This window comes from Rhipicephalus sanguineus, chromosome 1, assembly GCF_013339695.2.
Source record: "Rhipicephalus sanguineus isolate Rsan-2018 chromosome 1, BIME_Rsan_1.4, whole genome shotgun sequence".
NCBI lineage: Eukaryota > Metazoa > Arthropoda > Arachnida > Ixodida > Ixodidae > Rhipicephalus > Rhipicephalus sanguineus.
The window spans coordinates 136,280,301-136,303,328 of record NC_051176.1 but is presented as its reverse complement, the minus strand read 5'-3'; the positions used below and the strand labels follow the sequence as shown (position 1 = coordinate 136,303,328).

Here is a 23,028-nt window from a genome sequence, read left to right as displayed (position 1 = left end):
AACAACGCGGTTACATCGTGAAGTAGTGGCTCATAAAGCGCGAACGCACGAGCAAGAAGAGCTACGAAACGTATGTATACGCTCGTGTACGTACACTATAATTATTTCCCTATTTCCTCGCGCCAATTTTATGCAGCCTCTTTGGGACATCACCTGGCCGGTAGCCTTGCGGAGAGAATACGATAGCTTGCAGCGCAAAACTCAGTGGCTGGCAAAACTCACTTCTCTCGACCTTTTGACTTCACATTGTGAAACCACTCGAATCCGTATTTTCCTTACTACTGGCTTGTTTCTTGACAAGTTTAGCATAGCAGGCGGCAAACTAGGCGACAAAATGGATGCGGCCGCCGTGACGGGCATTTCGGTGGCGTGCGAAAACCGAAAACACGTGTACTTACATTAAGGTGCACATTAAAGAGCCCCAGGTGGTCAAAACTGATGCGTAGTGCCCACTATGATGCGCGTCATAACCGCATCGTGGTTTCAGCACGTAATTCTCCAAAAACAATTCATATATTAAATTTCTATGGATTCAAAACTAATTTTAACTGGTGGAGCGAACCTATGATAAATTCGCCCTGGATGAAAAATCCTAACGTCTAGTTTCTCTCTGCAGAGGCAATCGGCTAAGTTGTGTCCAAAGAGGCAAGTAATGGCTCGGAGTAGCACAAAATTTGTTTCAGCTTGCAGCTGACCGCAGACGAGTGGGCTGGGAAAATTCCAACCTTTCTTGGTAAAGAGCCCACTTGACAGCACGGCAAGTGTCCAGAAAGTAATAGGTATGGTTTAATCATTCTGTGCGTTCCCACATTGTGAGTAACCAGCTTAATTCACAACACAGATACATAACACTTTATGGTCACAACAATACTGTAGGAAATATCAATACATTGCTTGTAAACACATGGACAACAAGTAAAATTTTACAACCAAGTCATGAGCTCCTTGGATTGCTTATCCTTTTTGCTTAGAACAATTATAACACAGCAGTGTATAAGCACAAAAACAATAGTCTTGAACTGTTAAGTCAATTTGTGCAGCAGACTTCCAAGTCTTTGCCTGGCTTAATTCTCTGTTTTTGAATTCCAACTACCAGAGAATCCTAATATGTACAAACTAGGGGTGTGCGAGTATTCGAGTGTCGAATTCGAATCGAATAGTACCTAATCGAATAATTCGATTCGACTTTCGAATAGCTAGTATTCGAAGTTTCGAATAATTCGACAGGACAAATATCTAAAGCGCGACAAAGGCCGATGGTGCAACTTGGTTAGGGTGGTGTGGCAAAAACTAACGCTAACGTCGTTACACTAAGCCTTCCGTTAAAACTTTCACTGACATCCTGGTTCAAAAGCGAGCGCACGCTCATCTTAAAAGAGATTGTCAATTCCGCACGTAGGAAAACACATGAGAATACTGTCAAGCCCTTCACAACTTCGTTCCCAAAGTGAAGGCACGGACTTCTTGCGCAGTTCGGTCGCGTATGCTGCAAGTGCCGTAAAACTTTGACCTGCGAAACCCTCGGTCATTGGCTTTGCTTGTAAAAGTTTGTTCACGCTGGGCAGTCACCACTGCCACACCGAACCACTCGTTCAGAAACTTCCATCGTTGCGGCACGCAGTTGAAACGCTGCTGTGAACGGGTGGCGCCCGAAGATTTTTGGGCACGGAGCACCCATGGCGATGAAGCACAACATTACCGTTGTCAGATGAGCCGTATTGCGCGACCATGGGGAAAAAACTAGCCACTGTACCCCCTCTGTTAGTCTTTAGGAGGTTTGGAGTGGCGCTGCTGACTGGAATGGCGGCTCTTCTATCAACATGCTTGCGCGCCCATAGAAACTGAAACAAAAGCCACTCTCAAACAAGTGTGTAATGAAACTGTCGGCACGCCGTAGCGTCCCTGATTTGTCCTTTGTCTTGGCGTAACTGGCGGTACACATTTTGTGTAAGTATACTATTCGATATTTTTGGCCACTATTCGATTCGATTTGAGGTGAAATTTCACAATTCGTACACCCCTAGTACAAACATTTGCAGAAACAATTTGCGACAGTGAGCACTGCAAAATGGGCCATTAGTCACCTCCATCATAATACGAAGCAGTTTCTCTGACACCCCTCTCAAGTGTGCTACAGCACCTATTTGACAGAGAATGCTTCTTCCAATTTTCTGACAAAATTGAAAGCTGCTTCTGTGGGCACTGTTAAATTACCTAGAGTCTTGTCCTGCATCTCCACTGCTTTGAACATCATGGAGATTTGGTTTGGTGAAGACAAGTCTTTGCTTTTGTCTTTCAAGAGATCCTTGCACTTTAAGCATGGTGCTTTTTTCAGAAATGCTTGTACTAGGTATCCTGACACGTAACAAACTATGTTTGATTCAAGTACATCTGCTGGTTTTACGGTGTCTGAAAGGTTTGAGCTGAAGGTGTCGGCCACAGTAGGACTTTCTTGATCAAGTCTTAATTTCTTTAGCTCAGCTAGAAGAACAGCCTTATCTGCTTGGCAGTTGCTGCCATCTGAAAGCTTGAAGAGCTTCCCGACAATGATATGCCTGAGACCGGCAGTGAACTGAAATGTGTTTGCAGTCTCGTTACAGCTCTGCTGCTGCCGAATGATCCCAAACAAGTTCTCCAAGGGATCCTGATTCAGACGACGAGCGAGCAAAAACTTGAAGTTATAGGATTCCTGCAGATCTGCCCACAGCATACAAACCTCTTTAATTGTCACCTGCCAGCCCTAAATGGTACTTGGTCGCCTAGGTTCTTTGAATATCCAAGATTTAATCCATGCAATCCAAGAATGCAAGAATTCAATGTACCCTGTAGAAGTATTAATTGTATACCTAATTTTTCTCACAGCTATCTTTACACAAGAACTGTTTAATGAATCAAACTGATCTATTTTCACAACAAACTCAGCTCTGCTTGTGGCTTATAGCATTCATAACATTAAATGCTATGAATGCTTCTATTGCTAGATAGACACTGTTGCTGAGCACCCACTTTACTTTCATGTTACCAAATGCACTTTCATAGATGTGCCCTCAGTGAGTTTAGGTAGGCATTTTAGTTTCAGGTGATGTGTTGATTCATACAAATCTTAATATGCCCCCAGGAAGCAACAATATCACCAACAGGAATATCATGCTTCCTCAGATTATTCCTCATACATTTCAACAGGTGGGGGACGTCAAAAATGAAGGAAATCTTCTATTTATCAGCAATAAAGAAAGGCCTGTCAGGGCTCACACCCAGTGTCCTTGCAATAACGCAACTGCTGCTACCCTGGTCACAAACCAATGCTTTGACGAAGAGGCCACATGCCTTTAGCTCAATGATTAGCTTTTTCAATGATATTAAAAGGGGCCCTGCGCGAACTGTCCCCTCTCTTCTCAAAAAGGCTACTGGCTGTATCCATTTCTTCGCTATCACAAAGACCACAAGTGCTGCAGTGTGCGCTGTGCTATTTGTTCTTTCTCTGGCATTATCAACATATCCATGTATGATGTCTTCCTTAGGGTCATACTGCAGATTTTTTTTAATGAAATTTTGTCAAAAATTAGGCAGCAAGCTCTGTCTTGAATTTCCCAATTTTTTTTCTTGCCTTTTCTTTGAATAACTCGAGAATCTGAGGCAGAACTCCTGTCTTTATATTTACGGCCGACAGCCACGTCCTTCAGGACTTCACTGTGGGATGGCTCAGTACTAGGGGTGTGCGAATATTCGAGTTTCGAATTCGAATCGAATACTAATTAATCGAATAATTCGATTCGACTTTCGAATAGCTAGTATTCAAACTTTAGAATAATTCGACAGTACGAATATCTAAAACGCGACAAAGGCCAATGGTGCAACTTGGTGAAGGTGGGGTGGCTAAAACTAACGCTAACGTCGTTACAATAGGCCTTCGTTAAAACTTTCACCAATTTCCTGGTTCGAAAATGAGCACGTGTTTACCTTAGAGGAGGTTATGTTTTTTCAGCACGAAAAAAAAAGAGAAAGACAAGAAAAGTGGCAAGCCCTTCTCAACTTCACTTCCGAAACGAAGGTACGGACTTTTGAATAGTTCGGTCGCGTATGCCGCAAGTGCCGTAGAACGTCCCGAATTTGGCATGCGAAACCCTTGAGGATTGGCTTCACATGTGAAAATTTGATCACGCTGCACATTTGCCACTGCCGTACTGCACCTAACTGGAATGGCAGCTCTTCTGTCAACATGGTTGCGCACCCATAAAACCTGAAAAAAAAAAAACTCCCGAACAAGCACGTAACAAACCTGTCACCACGCCGTAGCTTTCTTGATTTTTCCTTTCTCTTGCCGTTACTGACAGTGCATGCTTCGATACTATCGATATTTTCAGCCACTATGCAGCACTATTCGATTCGAGATGAAATTTCACTATTCGCACACCCCTACTTAGTACCTTTGATAGATATTTATATGCCTCAGGGCTTGTAAAGCAAAGACTAAGGGCAAACTGTCTAAGTTGCATCGGCCATCGTCTCTTATGTTTTTTCAGTGGTTGCAAATGCATTTGCACTCTTAGAATTTCCAAAAAAATCCTTCTTTAGGTACCTGCCTGCTTCAAGAAGAAGCTGCGCATGAGATGCAATTGGTTTCTTGGACTTTTTAAGTCTTGCAACAATTTGATGGAGGTGAGAGTTCTCGTCGCAGTAGTGCTGAAGCCTCTTCATATGACGTGGAGTGAGCACTTTCCGGGTCCTGGTCCTGGCTCTCGGGGTTCCTGGAAAATCAAAAAGCCACATCACTAATGTTAAGTCTAAGCAAGAGGCTTTAAAACTTACACTTTGGTTAAATGGTTTGGTAAGTTTGGTACACTAGAAACACGTACATTTGTATTTTAATGCAACGTATTATTACCTGGAATTTTGTGTGCATCCCTTACGAAATTTGCAAGCTGTGCCCAAATTGAAATACCAGGTCAGGCTAGTGTAAAAGGCTAATTTGGTATTTTTGCATGTTATGAGAACAAAATAAACACAGGCAAAATGTATTTTTTGTCACACAGCTACGTATATGACTGGCCAAAAGTAGGCACACACCCAGTGGCAGATAGTAAAACGTTAAAACAAAAGGGCGTTTATTTAATGAAAGCATCTATTTAATGTAATGAGCTGTATCATTAACCAGTTGTAGTGCCAATATTTATATATTGGGGACGCATGTGGGAATAATTCCTTTTTGTTTTGTAGAATGAAGACACAGTTACTGGAATTACTATGTAATCTTGCGTTAATCTTGCTTTAATAAGAGGAAGAATACCTACTCTGTGTAGTTGGCGCTGTTGGCAATGGCTCCTGTGCCCCCTGGGATGCTGGCTCTTGTATTGGTGGAGAGATATTGAGGGGCACTGGAAAAGAATGCTGTATATCACTATATAAATTTAAGCAGGAGCAATGGCATTGTGCTTTATTTTTGGAAAGCTCCCACTTACTGGTCTCACGCCTTGATGCTGAGAGCTCTGGAGAGAAGTCAGGGAAATCTTGATATTCTGAAAGTACACATCATTACATTAATTCTATATCCGCTTTAGAAAAAAACACATCAGATGAAATACACACTTTCAATCAAGTAAACAATGAAAATTACCATCTATGGAAGCAGCGAAACGAAGCTTCGACACTTGTGACAAAGAAATATTATTCGCGAAACCACTGCCGTTACAGGGTGGAAGGTACAAAATACTCATCAGGCAAAATTCGTTACAAAATTTAGATTTTATAGTAATCGTGAAACCAAGGAATGATCAGAGTTTCTGAACAATCTCGACGGTCCCAACACACACACACCCCTACATTCTGGCGAGATAAGTCTTAGATCTCAATATCGGTGGAGAGGTATGAGACCCCCAGAGACCGCATTAACTTTAAGCCCCCTTGACTTTAAGGACTGCTGATAATAATCTAAATGTTTAACACAATCTAATCATTCATGAAGAACCCCAATGAACGTTCTCTTTCACCTAATGCGATTACCATTACGTTCAATAATCACCGCTGTTCGCGCCCCTCGCGGATATAAAATCTCTTTTAAAAAACTTGTGCTCGATTATTAGAAACGCTGCACGCATAGCCACTTCAAATTGCCTAGGCGTCCTATTGAAAAATCACGCGCAATCCATTTAGGTACAGTATACCGAAATCACAAACCAGAGGTGTCGCGTGTGCAAGTTACACGGCAATGCAAAGCTGACACTGAACAATATGTGGTTTATGTATTCGTCATTATAGCAATATATTAGTTGATGTAACAAATGTCAAAGAAACGACGACGGACCATTGAACAAGAGCATAACTGACGCTCCGGCTTACCTGTTTACGGTGCGGAATCAACAGATCGACTCCATGAAAGCGTGAAACGTACCCCTCGATCTCGATCGCTGCGGCATTCCTAAATTCGCCGGTAAACTGAGTCAGCTACTATTGCTGTAAAGATAAAAGGGCGTCTGCGAACTGAAGCGAAAGGTGCTTCCGCATTTACGTTGCCACCGAACAATTTGAACGCCAACGGCCACGGAAAAGATGGATACAAATTGGATTTTGGTCCAGTTAGTCATCACTGAAGTCCTAAAACGTTGACACTTCAATTAAAAAGCAGCTATACATATTAAGTCTAAACATAAGTAACTCTCTAGCTATCCAAAGCAAAATAACATGTTTGAATGATTCATTGGCTTGCGCAAAACAATTTCTTAAAGTGTAAAATTTGGGTGGTTTAGCGCCCCTAGCAGGGAAAATGCAAACTAAGATAGCCGACCGCTAAAAGAGGAGTCAGTAGCTCCACTCTGCGCGCATATCGATGGAACTCGCCACGGTCGATTTTTTCGCCCTCTGCGGCGATCGCGAGAACTTGAGACTTTCCGGGGCCTGCTGAGACCTCGCTGTCGGCGACTGTAGCGGTGGACAGGAGTATCCACTGCAGGAACAGGTTCCGTTGTCGGACTGGAAGTGCCGGATCGTGGAGGAGTCCCGAGCATCAGACGTAGAAGTCCAGCACCTCCACCAGTGTCGCAACGCGGAGATAACAAGATACAGGACCACGTTGCGACGACGAAAGACAAGTCTGTATTCGGATAACCAGAAAACAGAAGAGCAGACGCTTCAACGTCGTCTTCATCAGAGGGCCCAGAGCTGAAGCTCGTGCTGCTCGCTTCTTTGTCCTCTGTCGTCCTGCCGGCTATTAATCGTGACAATATATTGGTCCCAGTGGATCAATAAAGATATCTGAAACTTGCTATGTTAGCTCTTTGTGTACGTTAGAACACATTGTAAATAACTTTTAGCGACAAACGATTACGTAAGCATTGGCAGATGCCGTCAAGATCTATGACGTCACCGCGAGCTGGTGCGAGAATTTCAAGGCGGCTTAACCACCTTTTCGCGCGCTGTGGAATTGTAATTTATTAATGCGAGAAAAATCGTTTATCTCTTTAGTGCCTTTTATAGTGTAGAACTACCACATTATGTTAATCTGATCCTCACGCATGGGGGCTATGCGTGAACATTTACAAATATGGCTAGTGCCTGTACCCTGCATATTGATGTAATGTATAGATGCTGCAAGACGGGGCTTTTAGAGGGCAAAGGGGAGGTGCTGAAGGGAGGTTTCTGACACCACTTTACAGCATGCAACGTCGCCTGCAATGCTTACCTTTTCGTTCATTCTTCCATACCAATTCCTTATCTGCAATAGCAGAGTCCACCAGGTTTCCGCGATCTCCTTGTCATACTTCTGGAAGAACCTTCTCGTATCTGGTCCACTTACAAAGCGTGGAAGCACGTAGATGCACATGATGACAAAGAAGAGTGGCACACAAGTCCTGGAGAAAAGAAAAAAAGAACGATATAATACATGTTTGCTCTTCTAGAGGGTTATCACCAAAACACATTTTTTAAGACGCCGTACAGCGCTTCGCTATTTAATCATAGAATAACTTCACTATTGGGAGATGTCGCATTACTAATACCCAGCAAAAACGTTGTTTTTAATCACTCTCTACGTGGAATTACAGAGCGTTGAAAGTTTCCACGGACGAATAAAATGCATAAACAGTGGATCAACAGCCTGTATCAGATCTTACTTATTGCTGGTACAGTAAGATTATTAACAATACCATTGGGTTTACGAACATAAAGTATCAACGAAAGGTTGTCAACTTCAACTTCATATTTTCTAGTATGCACTAGAGACGTCTTCTGAGGCTAAAAGCTTCCGTAAGCGGCTCCAGTGGGCCCAGGTGGCGTTGTACATGACAGCGCGACAACATTAAGCATTGTAGTGTAATTAGCGCACTATATATAAATTGACACTTTTGTTATGCGTGCATTTTGGCAGGATATCTACCATAAGCAAACAAACGAACAACATTGATGCATTTCAGTTTCGAATACTGCAAAGCTAGATTCCTTGAAATAGTTTGCACGTTTTGCTCCAATTATTGCGCCAGCTTATCGCCAGCCCCCCCCCCCCCCCCTCAATCACGTCAGGTGGTGCCCGATGAGTTTGTCACACGCATGCACGTTTCATTTTTGCATTGTTCTCTCCCTCGTTCTCTTTCTTATGCCTCATTCTCATTTTACGCTCACAAGGAAAAACGACAGACTATGTAGGAATTGGTGACCTATTGGCGGGAATGAAGCTTGATGTACGGGTAATGTAGTAAGATTATAGTACGAAATGATTGCTCCGGCTTTTGTGAAGGTGTACCGCTGCAAGATGGTGGTATCCGGCTTGGCCACATGACTAATGTTCACTGGCAGCACTTACACTGCAATGTGTGATGTGTTAGTTTGCCCCGGACGACTGCGAAAATTGCGGCTCTTTCCCTCCTCATCTGCCAAATTCTGAGAACATTAACGTGAACTTTTTGTACAGCACTAAAGTTTGCCCTGCAAACGTTCATCCGTATAGGCAAGCAGATAGACTGTTGCAGCTACAGAATAAGCTACCGAGGTAAGGGAATTTCAGCCTCGGAACCCAGAGAAGTATACGTGGTGTAACAAAAATTGAAAAGTTCCGAGCATATATGGGCGAAGTCAGCCGGAGCAAGATAGGTGTAATTATTATCGCTTGGAGAGACGTTCCTGCAACAATCGCTATGCAATAGCTGCGAATTAATCTTTTTACTCTTATTAATCGCGATGCCACATGTTCGCGAGGCCATGACTTCATGTGGCGCAATTTCTGAGTGAGTTTTTGTAATGTCCACTGTGCCTTCCTGGACTCGAGGGCACAACGCTGTACGTGTTCGTGCCACGTCTTATAAGAGATATACAAATGTAGAAGCTTATGTTGTATTCTTGTATCGTCCAAAAAACTCTTACTATCGCAGTGATGCTATCGGTGCATCTAATTTGCACAGAACACCGAAAACGTTCCACTAGTCTTTTTATATGACGTCAAGAGATAAGAGACACCATAAGGTAAAAATTTTACATTGCGTTATTTCAGTTTTACTACCCATAGAGTGTGCGGGGCAACAGCCGCGCACTTTATGGGCAGAACAGTCAGAATTGTTTAAACACAGAATAACACTGAGAGTAGCATTCCTCACCTGATTAGCCTTCGCACCACTGCAATTAGAAAGACGAGGGGTCCATTCCTTTTTTGTTTCAACACAGCCAAGGACAAGAAGAACCCACTGCAAAGTAGATAAGAATGTGCTTGGGCCAATTGTAACTGGCCACAGTTATCACGGTCATCAACCACTTTAAGCTATCCGAGTATGCCTTATTTAGGCCAACACTTATACATTTGCTGCTGCAGATCACTATCAGAAAATAACTCCATAATTGTTGTTATCCAGGATAAAAAGCTCATCATTCAACGCATAACAACAGGGCACGTGCGTTTTGGGAACTCATACTATAGTTTAAGCATTGCCGATTTTAACATAAGTGTTAAGGTAAATAATGCTAGCCTATTTTACGGTCGTAAATGAACATATCCTCTTAACAGTTATTTACAGAAACTACACTACCCTTTTCTCGTTCCTTCCTCAGGAAATGGCAATTATTGTGGAAATGCTGCTAAGTTCCTTAAAACGAGAATTGCATTCGTTTAATCTAATGCCACGTAGTTTTTATTCAATCAAGGCACAAGTTCGGGGCAAGGCGGAGGCTTGAAGCGTTGAGAGTTCGTTCAACAGGATGTGTCGCTGCAGCCAACGTTTCGACAACTGCACTTGTCTTCGTCAAGGCAGCAGCAGGTCCTCATGTCGTAGCGCTGGCTCCAGCGAAATTCCCTGTTCAACGATCTCCCACCATGATTTTTACGTTATTTTGGAATAGCTGTATACGTGGAATTCCAGCGCTTCTTTGTATCAGTTATTGCGGTTTACTTACCTGAGGAAGAAGAAAGTGTCGACACTGTTAAATGCCGCCGCTAATATCATGGATGCGCTATTATCGGTATCGATCACCATGTTTAAAAGGCGTCCTGCGAAAAAAAAAAAACTGATAAGTAGAAGACACTGGCTGTAGATAATAATATCTGGGGTTTAACGTCCCAAAACCACGATTTGATTATTAGAGACGCCGTAGTGGAGGGCTCTGGAAATTTCGACCACCTGGGGTTCTTTAACATGCACCTAAATCTAAGTAGACGGGCCACAAACATTTTCGCCTCCATCGAAAATGCAGCCGCCGCGCCCGGGATTCGATCCTGCGACTTTCGGGTCAGCAGTCGAGAGCCATAACCACTAGACCACTGTGGCGGGGTGAACTGGCTGTAGAAGAACTCGCTCTTGCAAGTTTCATTTTCTTTGTAAGGATGCTGGGGTAGTACGGGAAAGTCCAGGGCGGAAAAAATTATTTCATGCAAAGTGATTCATTTTGCTGGGAAGTACTTGTTCAAATTTTTTGAAGATATGGAAGAATACGCCTACAGTTCCATACAAAATATTACGGGCCACTTTTCCTAAATAGGCACAACATAAGTAGCATTTTAGTATTTGGGAAATGCTCCTGTTTCTTGTGATTGTTAAACACGAACTTAAAGAACATCATTAAAGAAGAAATGGCCGCTTAACAAGAAGTTTAACAACTACTTTAAACGAGTAGTGATCCTCAAACAAGAACCTTTACGAAATACAGGTGCAGTTATTAGACTTTATACGCGAAGCAAATTTGCATGTGTACTTTTGACGCCACTGATTACTATGCCTAAGCGCAGGTTTTCGAAATAAAAAAAGTACAAGTGAAGGCGTCGCTTTAGTCAATCCCACCGTTCATGGGATCCAACCTTAATGAATAGAAGCAGATAATGAAGCCAAGGAAGGTATAGGGGACGTTAATTGTGCTGTTTTAAGTGTATTGTGATAATTGTGATATAGATGTGAAGAAAGTACAGCGGACGGAAGGACAACTTGCTGCCGGCAGGGATTGAGCCTGCAACTTTCGGATTAAGCGCAGGTTCGCACAGGTTTACGCGCAGCTTACGGGCAGGTTATGCGCAGGTTACCTGCAGGTTCGGTCCTTGCCGCGTGGTCCCTTATGCATTGATAAACTCTCGAAATATTATGGTACCAGAACTTAAGCCGATGCACCAACACAGCATCAACTTTCACGAGGAAAGCGTTACCGGAAATAAGCGCTCATTCATCATCTTTGCATTCTTTATTCTGTAAACGTCATCACTGTTCCAGAGTAAAAATTTTGATAAAGACAACAAGCAACGGAGTCAAGCAAATCACTGTCCTGAGAGCAAAAGAATAGCGGGCGCGCCCCAGGCTTCATGAAATTACAAGAGGCAAATCACCAATAAAAGACAGGCGAAAGGAAAGAGCGTCACTCGCAACTTACTTTATTCTTGAAAGAAAATCGTAATGTATAAGCCGAGCCACACATGCGCAACAGCATACCACGTGTCACATCACAACAATCGGCCACTCTCGATGCAAGTGCTGGTTCAAAAAACTTTCAAAAATATGAACTCAGCTGATTGCAGCACGACCGACGTATCACTAATGCAGATATCTTTTCTTGACACGAAAGTGTTTATGCCGGGGCCCACCAAGATTTTCATGGCATATTTCCGTGACAGAAATACGTCATGCACACGATCAGCAAAATGCACACAATCAGATGGCAAAGAAAAAACTAGAAGAGAGAGTTCGCAAACGGAAATCGAACCCACGGCCTCTCGATAGGTGACGGACGATGGAACCACTACGCCACAGTCACATATGTAGGAGGCTTCACGAATGCGCCTTTTATCTATCACACTTTCCTCTCACTGTACCCTTGGTTTGCGGGGTGGTGTGCCATCTGGGAGCGGTTGAGTGAAGTTATGCATGGCCTCCGCGATTAGCTCCGGTAACGCGCCGTTGCGCCATTGCTACGGCCGTCACATACGGCTCGTTTTCAAAAAAAGTGTAATTTTGTCAACGCCTTACAACACGAGGTGGCGGCTTTAGTCCAAGCCTCGCTCATAATGTCCATCTATATTGAAAAATAGCTCTGCGACGCTCGCCTGGCTGTCACACCGTGTTCCCCGCTCGAAGCGTGAGAAATCGCGGCCGTACTTGAGGGGAGACACGATGCGTGTCGCGTTTCTAGCCCGGCCGTGGTGTAATCTCTTTGTTAATTCTTTAACGTTCCGCGGCATGGCGACCTTAGCACAAGCTCACTCAAGAAGCTCAGCGTCCAATGACTGACGCTCTTCTGGCTGTCACACGACTTTCTCTGATTACACTCTTCACGTGCAAATGGAACAGCCTGTGGAACACTAGCAACGGCGCGTTGCCGGAGCCAATCTCGGAGGCCACGAGAAATTCATCATGACACTAACAATAGCCGACTGTGAGCGTTTCGGTGGTCCCAGCGTGGCGGAGCCTTTCGATGCTGTATTGTACAAAACTCTACGGTCAGCAAAACGGCGCGTCCGTGGTGATTCGATTCGGTGACGACGCAGTTATGCGATTCACCTTTTGCGTCAGCGTGTGACGCCTCCTCGCCAGCGTAGCGCCGCTCCCAAGTGGACTAACGGTGTTTCTCCGCCACCTACAGCTTCGAGTGTACTGGCACCGACTACTAGGGAGAGCACGCCTTGCCGTTTCTCTCCTCAAATGACGACGCTTTGAAAGAGTTCAGGTCGACTTAGTGTTTATTATGTACATATTGAAGCCACCTTTGCGCGGGATTCACCCTATGCTCTGTTACCACAAAGGTTTAATCATGTGCGTGGACGTTAGTCATTGGGATGTAGATGTGCCACGAGGCGTCAACGGAGGTGCGTCCACATCAAACGGTGCTATAGCTGCCAAACACCAATAGACATTGTCTAAGCTCTCGTATATCAACGTATAATAAACATTCAACTACTTCTACGCTGACATGTTTCGCTTTCGTGTTATATTTTTTTCCTATGACGGAAGGATCAACCATGTTTTTTCTTGTTATGTAATATCCATCTAGCATGTCTCGTCCCAGCACCTCCTTACGTCTAACAAGAATAGGTATATTGGCAAATCTTCCCTTACATTTACGCGTGTTGCAATGTATAGACATTAAAAAGGTGGCTAATAGGTAAAATGTATCGGTGGTGTTTTCTGCGCCAAGACAGCTGTCGGGTCTGTGCCCGCAGATTTCAAGAGGACCCATGCCTGCCATGTGTGTTAAGAAGCATGCGAGGCCCTACGTCACCTGAGCTTGGGAGTGGTCTAAGAACTTCCCCTCTCCTGTAGAAGGGTATACACCGCCAGACCTGCCGATGTGTTAACGATCGAGCGAGGGAACACGATCTTTCGATCAAGAATAATCTTTCGGCACATTTGCCTCTGCACTGCGTAAATGTGAGGCCAGATTTACCAATATCACCATTCTTCGTAGAAGCAAAGAGGGGCTGCAGCGAGACACGCTAGAAGCATATATATACCACATTAGAAGAAGCAAAGATATCTGTATCTGTGATACGTCGGTTGTGCTGCGATCAGCTGAGTTTGCATTTTTTAAGTTTTTTTAACTAGCACTTTCATTGAAAGTGGCCGATTGTTGTGATGTGACACGTGGTATGTTGTTGCGCATACGCGGCCCGGCTTATATATTGCGACGTTCTTTCAAGAATAAAGTTAGTTGCGAGTGACGCTCTTTCTTTTCGCCTGTTATTGCTTGGTGGTTTGCGTCTTGTAATTTCATGAAGCATTCACAAACTAGCCCAACAACAAGTTTTACTCACCCCAAGTGTCTGACAGGGCTTGGTAGCAATGGCCGAGAACAATGTATGCGACGCTAATGGCGCGCATGCCGTGCAAGAAACTCAGAGAATATTGGTCGGGGTGAGTCTTACCGGCCACGCGGAACAACGCTCGTGTGTTGCTCGCAGCCGAGAACCCCACCACGAGCCTTTGTAGCACACCTGGAAGAAAGTTGTATGAACGCTACGATTTAGTGTTCCAGAAATTAGTGTGTCAGCAGCAATCCACATCTTGGCGTGTGCTTCGCCACACAGCGAGAAGGCCTCAAGGGTTTTGACAAGTAAGAGGACATAACAGACAATCACAAGACACGTTATGGTTGGTCTGACGCTGCCACGTTCTGTTCACCGGCACTAACGCAAACCCTAATCAACTAGCTCATTAATAGGTTTTGAATAAGACTACACGCCAATACCGCACGTGTCTGCATAGGCGTGTGCACGAGGGGGGGGGGGGGGGGGGGGCGGGGGCTCCCCAAATCATCAAAGGGGGGTGCCAAGTCTTTCCCACACCTTCATTCAGTTCGAGACCTGTTCTGTCACTCCGCGCAGGGTTTCGACGATAATGGCGGTCACGGATCTCTGACTGCATTCCAAGAACTGCTTACTTCCCACCTTTAGCACCGGAAAGCCGGGGACCAAAAGAAGGTCACTGTGAAAAGCACGACATCACTTCATTTTCACTGCTGCATGCATTGTAATATTTCTTTGATTCCTACTCAAAAGGGGAGGAGGGGGAGGGGGTCACTGCGATGAAACTTGCTCCCCCCTCCCGCCCAATGGAGAACCCTGCGCACGACTACGCGTGTGTGTGCGAATGTGAAAGCGTGTTAGCGGGTTAATGTGCGTTTGCGTCTGTGTATGGTACGTGCGGTGCACACGGTTCTAGTTCACGTGCTGTATTGTCTAGAATTTCTTGCCTACTAAATCGCTGCCTTACGCTCTCTGCTTGTGTCGACACAATAGAGCTTCGATATTTGCGGTGCGCCGCGGTTATACTACCGGCACCACTAGCGCACACGCACAGTAATGAGAGACTTCTGCAGCGGCACAACTTTAAGCGGAAGCCTTCCCATGGGAAACAGTATAGTTATTGGTTGGCGCTGTATTCCTTCGCATTATCAAAGTTGCTGAAGACGACCTTCTTTGTAACCCATATTAGTGCACAGACGAGGTTAATTACCCACAATAAATATAGCTGGGTAAATGAAGTGTTAGATTTTCTAGCCACGTGACCTGTTTGTTAACACAGTATTATAGAACTACGAGTCGTGCAGCCCCAAGTACGAAACGACTGTGATTATGGTGCGTTTTCGCACAAAGCTTTCTCTGTTCGACGGTCCAGTAAATGGACCCATGTTGTAGAAATGCCCCACGAAATTACAGTGCCGCTCTAACACAGTATTACAGATATCGCAATTTACTTCGATAAGCAATGTGTTGTCATATACATCCATGTACTCACCACCTTTCTGCGCAGCATTCCCCTTCGAATCCATGTAAAGGTCGACAACAGTGGCTCCGGCTATTACGGCGAATAGAGCAGCCAGGAATGCTCTGCACAGGAAAAAATATGGTCCCTTTAACGTCTAATGTGTGTTTTTTATGGAGTTGTGTGTGCACTAAGGTAAAAAAAGGGTAGGAAGGTCCCGCACCACTGCGGGAATTTATAATTTGTGAAATATTAATATGTAGTTAGAGAACCTCGTACCATTCGCGTGTACTTCATCAATGTCACACAGTGCTTGCGAATGCATTAGAAGGACGAATAAGACGTGCCTGTGCGTCCATACAGCACAGTACTCGAAGTGCTTGACACCTCTCGAGGTAACATTACCCTTCTACCTCCATTTCTGACGTCGGTATTAATTTACGTCGGATTGCAACGTAGGACGTGCACTATAGTCTATAACCCATTCGATACATTGCACAACCACGAAACTCGTTCTTGGCAAAATTGGTAGTATTCAGTGCTGAATACAACAATGCACTATGCATTACGCGTATTTCTAAGCAATTCTATATAACTGAAATGCAGATGGTCTCTCGTGTAAAAAAAAACATAGAAACTTGTAATCCGTGATTGGCACCGTGAAATTTTACGTCTTGAAATATACGCAAGCCTTTTCAATTTGTCAACCTATTTATTTTTCGCAATTTTTCTCGGATCACTATGATTGATGTAAACAGCTACGAAGGGGAGCAGAGCTGTGACTGATATTAAGATTGATTTAGTGTGAAAAGATCAACCTCTCCAAGCAGCCGCACCGACTCCTATCCACTCATGTTCAGCATTACTATCTGTCTTCTATAGGCTTAAGTCTATACTCAAGTCTATTCACATATATCTCAACGCAGTAGCGTTCATGCTTCATGCACCATCTCAATATTTATTGATCAGGGGCGTTAGTTGGGTGGAGGGGTTGTCATGACTTCCACCCACAATCTCTTCTACGAGAAGTTCATGATATAAATACCTCGTGTTGAGCTGCGTATTTTATAAAAATGTCCTTACTGGATTGAAAACAGTAATAACTAGTATATACGGTGCAAGATCAAATGGCGTATCGTAGAGCATCGATTATGTTAGATATTGGCGTTAAAGAGCATTGACACCATGATCGAAAAAGCAAATTTTACGCTAACAGACTCATGAGTCGACTCACTCAGGCTCACTCAGGCTCAGCTCAAGCCGTGAGTCTGAGTCTGAGAGAGTCCGGCTGAGTAATGTGCTGGTGAGTTTGAGTCGGAGTGAGTCCCGCTGAGGAAACTTTTGGTGAGTCTCAGTGCGAGTGAGCCCTCGAGCAAAATATATTTCTTGAGTGAGTCTGAGTGAGCTCAAATTTTTTTGCCGACCTATGGTCGCACGTGACCCAGGAAGCAGCGCACTCTGCAACGTGTCGCCAATAGTATGGAAGAGTTGATCTCGCCTGGCTAATAATACAGGTTTTAGTTTCTCCGTACACTTTTTAACGTTATCGTTTTACCGGAATACCGGATTGCGTTTACCGTGTTGCCAGAACGCGTGTTTAAGCAAAGTTTTAGCTTCCCATACGTAAAAGTTTGCGTACGTAGTACGTAAACGTATACCTTTACGTTTGCGCAAACCACTAAATGACGATCATAACTGCATTCAAACAATATTTAATTTATATAAATTCAATCACCCGTGCGGCAAGATCGTAATAGAGGTTTTAGCGTGTACGGTATTCCGGTATACACAAAGAGGTGTATGCGGTGTTACCGGACAATGGTGTCGACATCCTGTGACGCTTCGTGCAACCACAATCATAGACACGTTTGTTCTCGCCTATCGTTTTTGAGGGAAAAAAAATTATTTAAAAGGCAAGTCATTCGGTATTACGCCGCCGCAAGGCATTTACATCGGAAGTTGAAGGCTCCATGTTTGTGCAATAACAATTTTGTGCTTGCTTAGCTCATCTCGTCCCCGCCATAAGGCACCACCTATCCGGCCTCTCACATTTACGGCTTCGGTATTCTAGGTCACTCTAGCTTCGGTTATCCGGCTCAAACAACGTGGTCGTAATTGGCGCTCGCACTTCGGCTGCGGCTGACGGCTACTAGGGGCCTACGTCACCGAAGTCCGCATAGCTTATCAGGAGGCGATGTTCGAACTTGCTGGTTCCATAAAGCTGTGCTTACACTGACTCGTACAGCAGGTGAAGTGCGCAGAAATTTATAAAACAAAGTCAAAGACAGGTGTACTTGCTGCAATTATGAACGAGTACGTGTGTGTGAACAACTTACACAACTCCTATTTGCGTTGTACTCCACGGTTCGGGTGTCGCAGTGACGCAGTTTTCCACTTGAACATCGACAGGATCTGGCAACACTGGAAAACGAAACACGGCGAATCTTTCAATCCGCCTTTTGCTATGCAACGTGGCCGCGACATAGAATCGTGGCCACGAGAAACCACTGGTATTGCTCCTCCTGTAATTTTCACTGCAGGTTTGTGACTCAGATAAGTCAAGCAACCTATAGGAGGCCATGAAGTCAACTATATATTTTCTTTTACATTGTATCGTGCGAACGTTTTTGTGTTGACCCAAGACCCAAAAATCGAAAACTAGCGTGGGTCCACAGTAGAGCACTGCGTGGGCTCGGGCCTACCCGAAAACCCGGGCCCGGCCCGGCCCGTGGGCCGGGCCGGGCCGGGTAAAGTAGTTTTCACGGCGGGCCCGGGCCGGGCTCGGGCCTGAAGCGCCGGGCTTAGGGCCGGGCCCAGGTTTGAGGTGGCGGGGTCGTGTCGGGCCGGGCTTGGACTTTGCTCCGTTCTTAAAGGGTCACTAAAGTGAAGCACTGAATTGGTTTAGACCGATAAAGTGTACTCTGAGAACCCGAACGTCATTAATTTCACAATCAATGAGTTTATTAATAAAGGAGAAAATTGAGGTCAAAGTTCCATTTTGAAATTTCGCGCTGAAACCTCCGCACGTGACGTCACGGATTTCAAACTGTATTCGTCGTATTTTGGGGACATTGGCTCAACGAAATTTCCAGAAATTTGTTATGTTAAGTGTTATGACCCCCTCAGAGGTCAATGTACTTCATTTTTACCCGCTATTAAACTACGTAGGGCCCAGTAGATGCCGTCAGAATCTATGACGTCACGGAGTTTGCTGCGTGGATTTCATGTTGGCGTCGTTGCCTGCATTGTCATGCGAGTTTTCTCTCTTACCAGGATTCTTGTCGTGGCGAGCGTGGTGGTTTTGGAATGGTAAAAAAGTAATTTACTGATAATAGAAAAATCGTTGTTCTCTTTAATATGCCTTGTTCCGCATACGCTGTGCATACATATATGTCCCACATTTTATCTCGAAAACACGCTTTTTTATGTGGGGTAAGCTATTTAGAGAAGTTTTATGAGGGATAAGTACTGAACTCCTTTGCTTCTTGCATATGAGCTACTTGATTTATCTGAAACGGGCGGGCTAAAAGTAAATAGACCAGGCACTTATATGTAACATCTCGCTATTCCGTGCTTTATTTCCTTTCGTTATTATTTTGTATTCCAAATGTTACTCTGTAATTGCAGTAATAAATGTAATGTGCACTGTGATCGCAACAGCGATCACAGTGCCCCAAAGCGGGCAAACGTTGTTGAAATTTAGAGCCCCCTCTAAAACGAAAGGTCTGCACGGAGTCTTGATACATAGAATCCCTATAAAGGCACATTATTTTTCTGTGACTCTGTCACGGCTTCCAGCGGTCATGTGGCGCGAAATGGACATGCACAGCCTGCTTTGTATGCCCGCATTGTTAACGTCTGAGCTTTCGTCTTGCTCCGCCATATCACGGTTCTCAAACTCACCTCAGCTAACGGGCCACATTCACAAAAATTTACTCCCGCAAAGCCTAGCGCAATGACGAAGGTATAGGAGCGTGGGACGGGGGAACAGGTTTTAAAAATACCGTTATTTCACAGCAGACCTTTCCCATATCTCATATACGGGATCATTTCTGAAGGGGATTTGGCGGCAGGATTCCAACAACATATCGTTGCAAAATAGTGCGGAACGGAGCAACTTGGAGCGCGCCAGACTCTATCGAAGAACAGGAAACCGATGGTCATCGAGGGCACGTGCACGTGGCCGGCGCAGCAGTTCGCCTTTATTGCCATTAAACGAATGTCTCTCTTTCACGTCTGGGGAACCAGTCATTTCGTATCACCCATAGTGACTAAAATCTGGACGCCGATTCTGAAATATAGCTTTTGTTTCACGGTTATGTATCAACACACGTTGACCGCAGGGGGCGCCTCACGAAAAATATGCTTTCGATCTGTCATGCCTGTGTATCTCAAGAACATACTTATAAAAAAATGGGATGAAGACAGTCATGTGCGGGCGGAGAGCTGCTAGCGAGAGGTCCGCGAGCCGCGTGTTTGAGGCCCTATATAATGCGCTATATAGTGCGAGAGCTACATGATACTGCCACAACAGCGTTGGAATGTGCAAGAATAGAACAGGTCCATTAAACAAGGCGTGGGGTGAAGTATATTCGCTTGACGAAATATCTGGCTTGAAAAAGGATAATGACAGATTCCATGCCGGGTGATGACCCCTTACCTCGAAACATATGCATCCAATGAGTAAGCTTCGAGAAGCTTAGTCGCGCATTTATTACCAAACTCGAACGAACCCCGAAAATATATCGAAATTGCTTCGTCCCACTCCTGCCAGTCCTAACCGCGTAGTCCAATGGCCACCTTCTACCGATACAACATCGCTGGGAAGGTATAATATGGATAAAACGAGCACGGTGGAAACCGTGCATAACATACACTGCTGAAAACTGCAAGGAGAAGCTCTCAAAGAGGAGTTTTATAGATGACATTGAAGAGAGGCACGACGTTCGAGAACGAGAGAAGTGAAGGGATGAGCTGGACAGCTATGGTCATTCTGCAGAGGTCCACAAAGACATCCTAGATTTGCTCCAGTGGTGGAAGCTAAGAACAACGACTGCCGACGCCTTCGCAATTGGCAAGGCAGATGTGGTGCGCCCGTCCGGCCAACGCGAGCAGTGCAAGAAGCTTTAGCGTGGCAGGATATGTGATGCAACAGCGCATGGCGTGCTTAAATCGGGAATATCTTGATACTTTGATTTTTCGCTCAATAACATGTGAAGAAGTAAACTATAAACTATGCCATAAGAAACTTACAGTCTGTATATACAAGCAGTGGTATGGTATATGAAAACAATGCTATGACAAATACTTTTTTTTCCTTTTGGCTGATTATACGCATACACGTGGTGCACGCGGTTCCATACCTTTGCCTAGATTAGTGTATTTACAACAAAGGTCACAAATTTGTTTTGTTTTTTCCTGTTTCTCTTACTCTGGCAAGGTGCTACAATGGTGAAGACGGGTACTAGATATCGAGAAGGGTGCATGGTTGGCTTTTACAACGAAAGCTGTTATGAGATCATTTCACCGGCCGTTTTTGGCGCCGTAGTTGTCCGCCGCCGCCGCCGCCGGTGTCCGTAACCACTATCGCACGAAATAAGAAAACAAAGGAAATAAGAAAAAATTTCCAGGATGGAACGAGGTTCGAACCTGGGCCCTCTGCGTGGGAGCCCAGTGTTCTACCTCAGAGCCATGCCGGTGCTCGGCACTGCTTTGCAAAAAGATCCGACAAAGGCTTCATGTCGGGAAGGAACCACATTAACATATGTAATGTAGTGTGGTAGAAGAGTAAAATAACAACTAGGCGTCCCACAAACGCGAATTCTGTAACCGGGCGTCACACAATGCAAATTGCGCAACGAGTGGGTTGTTGAGTGCTTCCAACCCATTACAAAGGTGTCTGCGATAATTCTTCATCGTCAGAAGCCACAGCATCATCAAAGTGCACATTATGCCTTACAGGTTTTTAGCGAGTACCACGGTTCTCCGCAGAATGACGAAAAATTGCATAGTGGCTGCTTCCCTACTTCACAAAAATTATGATGATTTATAGCGTAGTGGGTTCCTGGCAAGTGCACTTCTATTGGTTGCCAAGGAACCCCATAAGGCTCCCATGATCCATTTCCTCAGGCTCTCAATAAAGTTAATTCCTTCTCTCTCTCGCTCTCCGTTTCTCCGGTTAACGTACATTATAAAGCGTGGTGGCACAGTTAAATAACGACCGGGCGTCACACAATATGAATTACGTAATTAGTGGGTCGTTTAAAGCTTCCAACCCATTACAAAGGGCTCAGCCATAATTCTCCATCGTCATCAACCACCGCAATAACAACGTGCACATAATGCCTCACAGATGGTACCTCGCTTCTCCGCAGAATAACAAATAATGTCGCGGTGGGTGCTTCCCAACTTCCCAGAAATCATGATTTATGGCGTACACTCTAAGAAAAAAAAAGTGTGCGTGACTCTTTTCGGAGAGTTCTGACTTGCCACGTATAGGACTCTCTTTAAATAGTCACGGTGACTCTCTTGGTGGGTCAGGGTCGGCTCGCTCTAGGAGTCTCCCGACCCTCTAGGAAGAGTTGAAAGACTCATCCGAAGGATCCACGTTACCACTTATAGGGAGTCAGACGACTCTTGCCGGTAGCACTCCTACGGGGGTCAAGTGACCCACACCGAAGCGTCAAGCGACTCCACGAGTATTTTAAGCTACTCATTTGACCCTTGCTCTACTTTTGCGCGACTACTGTTGAAAATAGTGGAGTATTCATTTTAAGCATGTCCAATAATACTTGCCGTTCTGCCCAGCGACTGCAAAAAGGGAATAGTTCAGTTTTAGCATTATTTTAATAAAACTCGCCAAAACAACACATATTTTCCAGAAAAGTTATAAAGAAAGCGCGAAAAGATGGTATTTCATTTCCAATTAAGAAGTTTGGGTATTTCTCGTTTACATGCTTCTATGAGTATAGCCAACTAAAATGTGTGACTGATGTGCATAGTGTCATATAGTGCAAAATAATCTGCAGAAATGGGCATCATGTTTCAATCTTTATTCCTTATGATTAAGAATAAATCAAAAAGTGGTGACGGCTGGAGGTCTCAGACTTGTGGCTTGCTAGGTTGTCGCTCCTGTTCAGCGTGAGCACCATGAACAACGGTATCTGAAAAGCAGAACGTGATATTATGATGAGAAAATGAAATTGCAGTAATGGTTTGCAAAACCTACAAAATAAGTGGTTCACATAGACACAATGAAGAAACGAAAACAAATTTTCACGTAAAAGGCAGCGGGAACCTCGTCTCGCAATAGGCACTGGCTATACACGAATGAAAGCACTTTTTTCTGAGAAATCGCTTCAAAATTTGGTTTCAGAAT

The 23,028-nt window shown here is 44.5% G+C and overlaps 1 protein-coding gene across 3 annotated transcripts in view; it reads right to left on the bottom strand.

Moving 5' to 3' along the window:
* The window catches only part of LOC119398813 (nose resistant to fluoxetine protein 6), a 194,103-nt gene that overhangs the window by 31,680 nt on the left and 139,395 nt on the right, over positions 1-23,028 (bottom strand). For 2 of the 3 annotated variants that reach the window (XM_037665639.2, XM_037665630.2), the window contains exons 4-9: positions 17,987-18,071; positions 15,684-15,775; positions 14,201-14,380; positions 10,369-10,462; positions 9,579-9,665; positions 7,676-7,844 (exon numbers count right to left, since the gene is read on the bottom strand). In XM_037665639.2, the coding sequence (XP_037521567.1) occupies positions 7,676-7,844; positions 9,579-9,665; positions 10,369-10,462; positions 14,201-14,380; positions 15,684-15,775; positions 17,987-18,071 (707 nt within the window). The remainder of the gene's footprint in view (positions 1-7,675; positions 7,845-9,578; positions 9,666-10,368; positions 10,463-14,200; positions 14,381-15,683; positions 15,776-17,986; positions 18,072-23,028) is intronic. The other variant, XM_037665649.2, reaches the window with a different exon arrangement.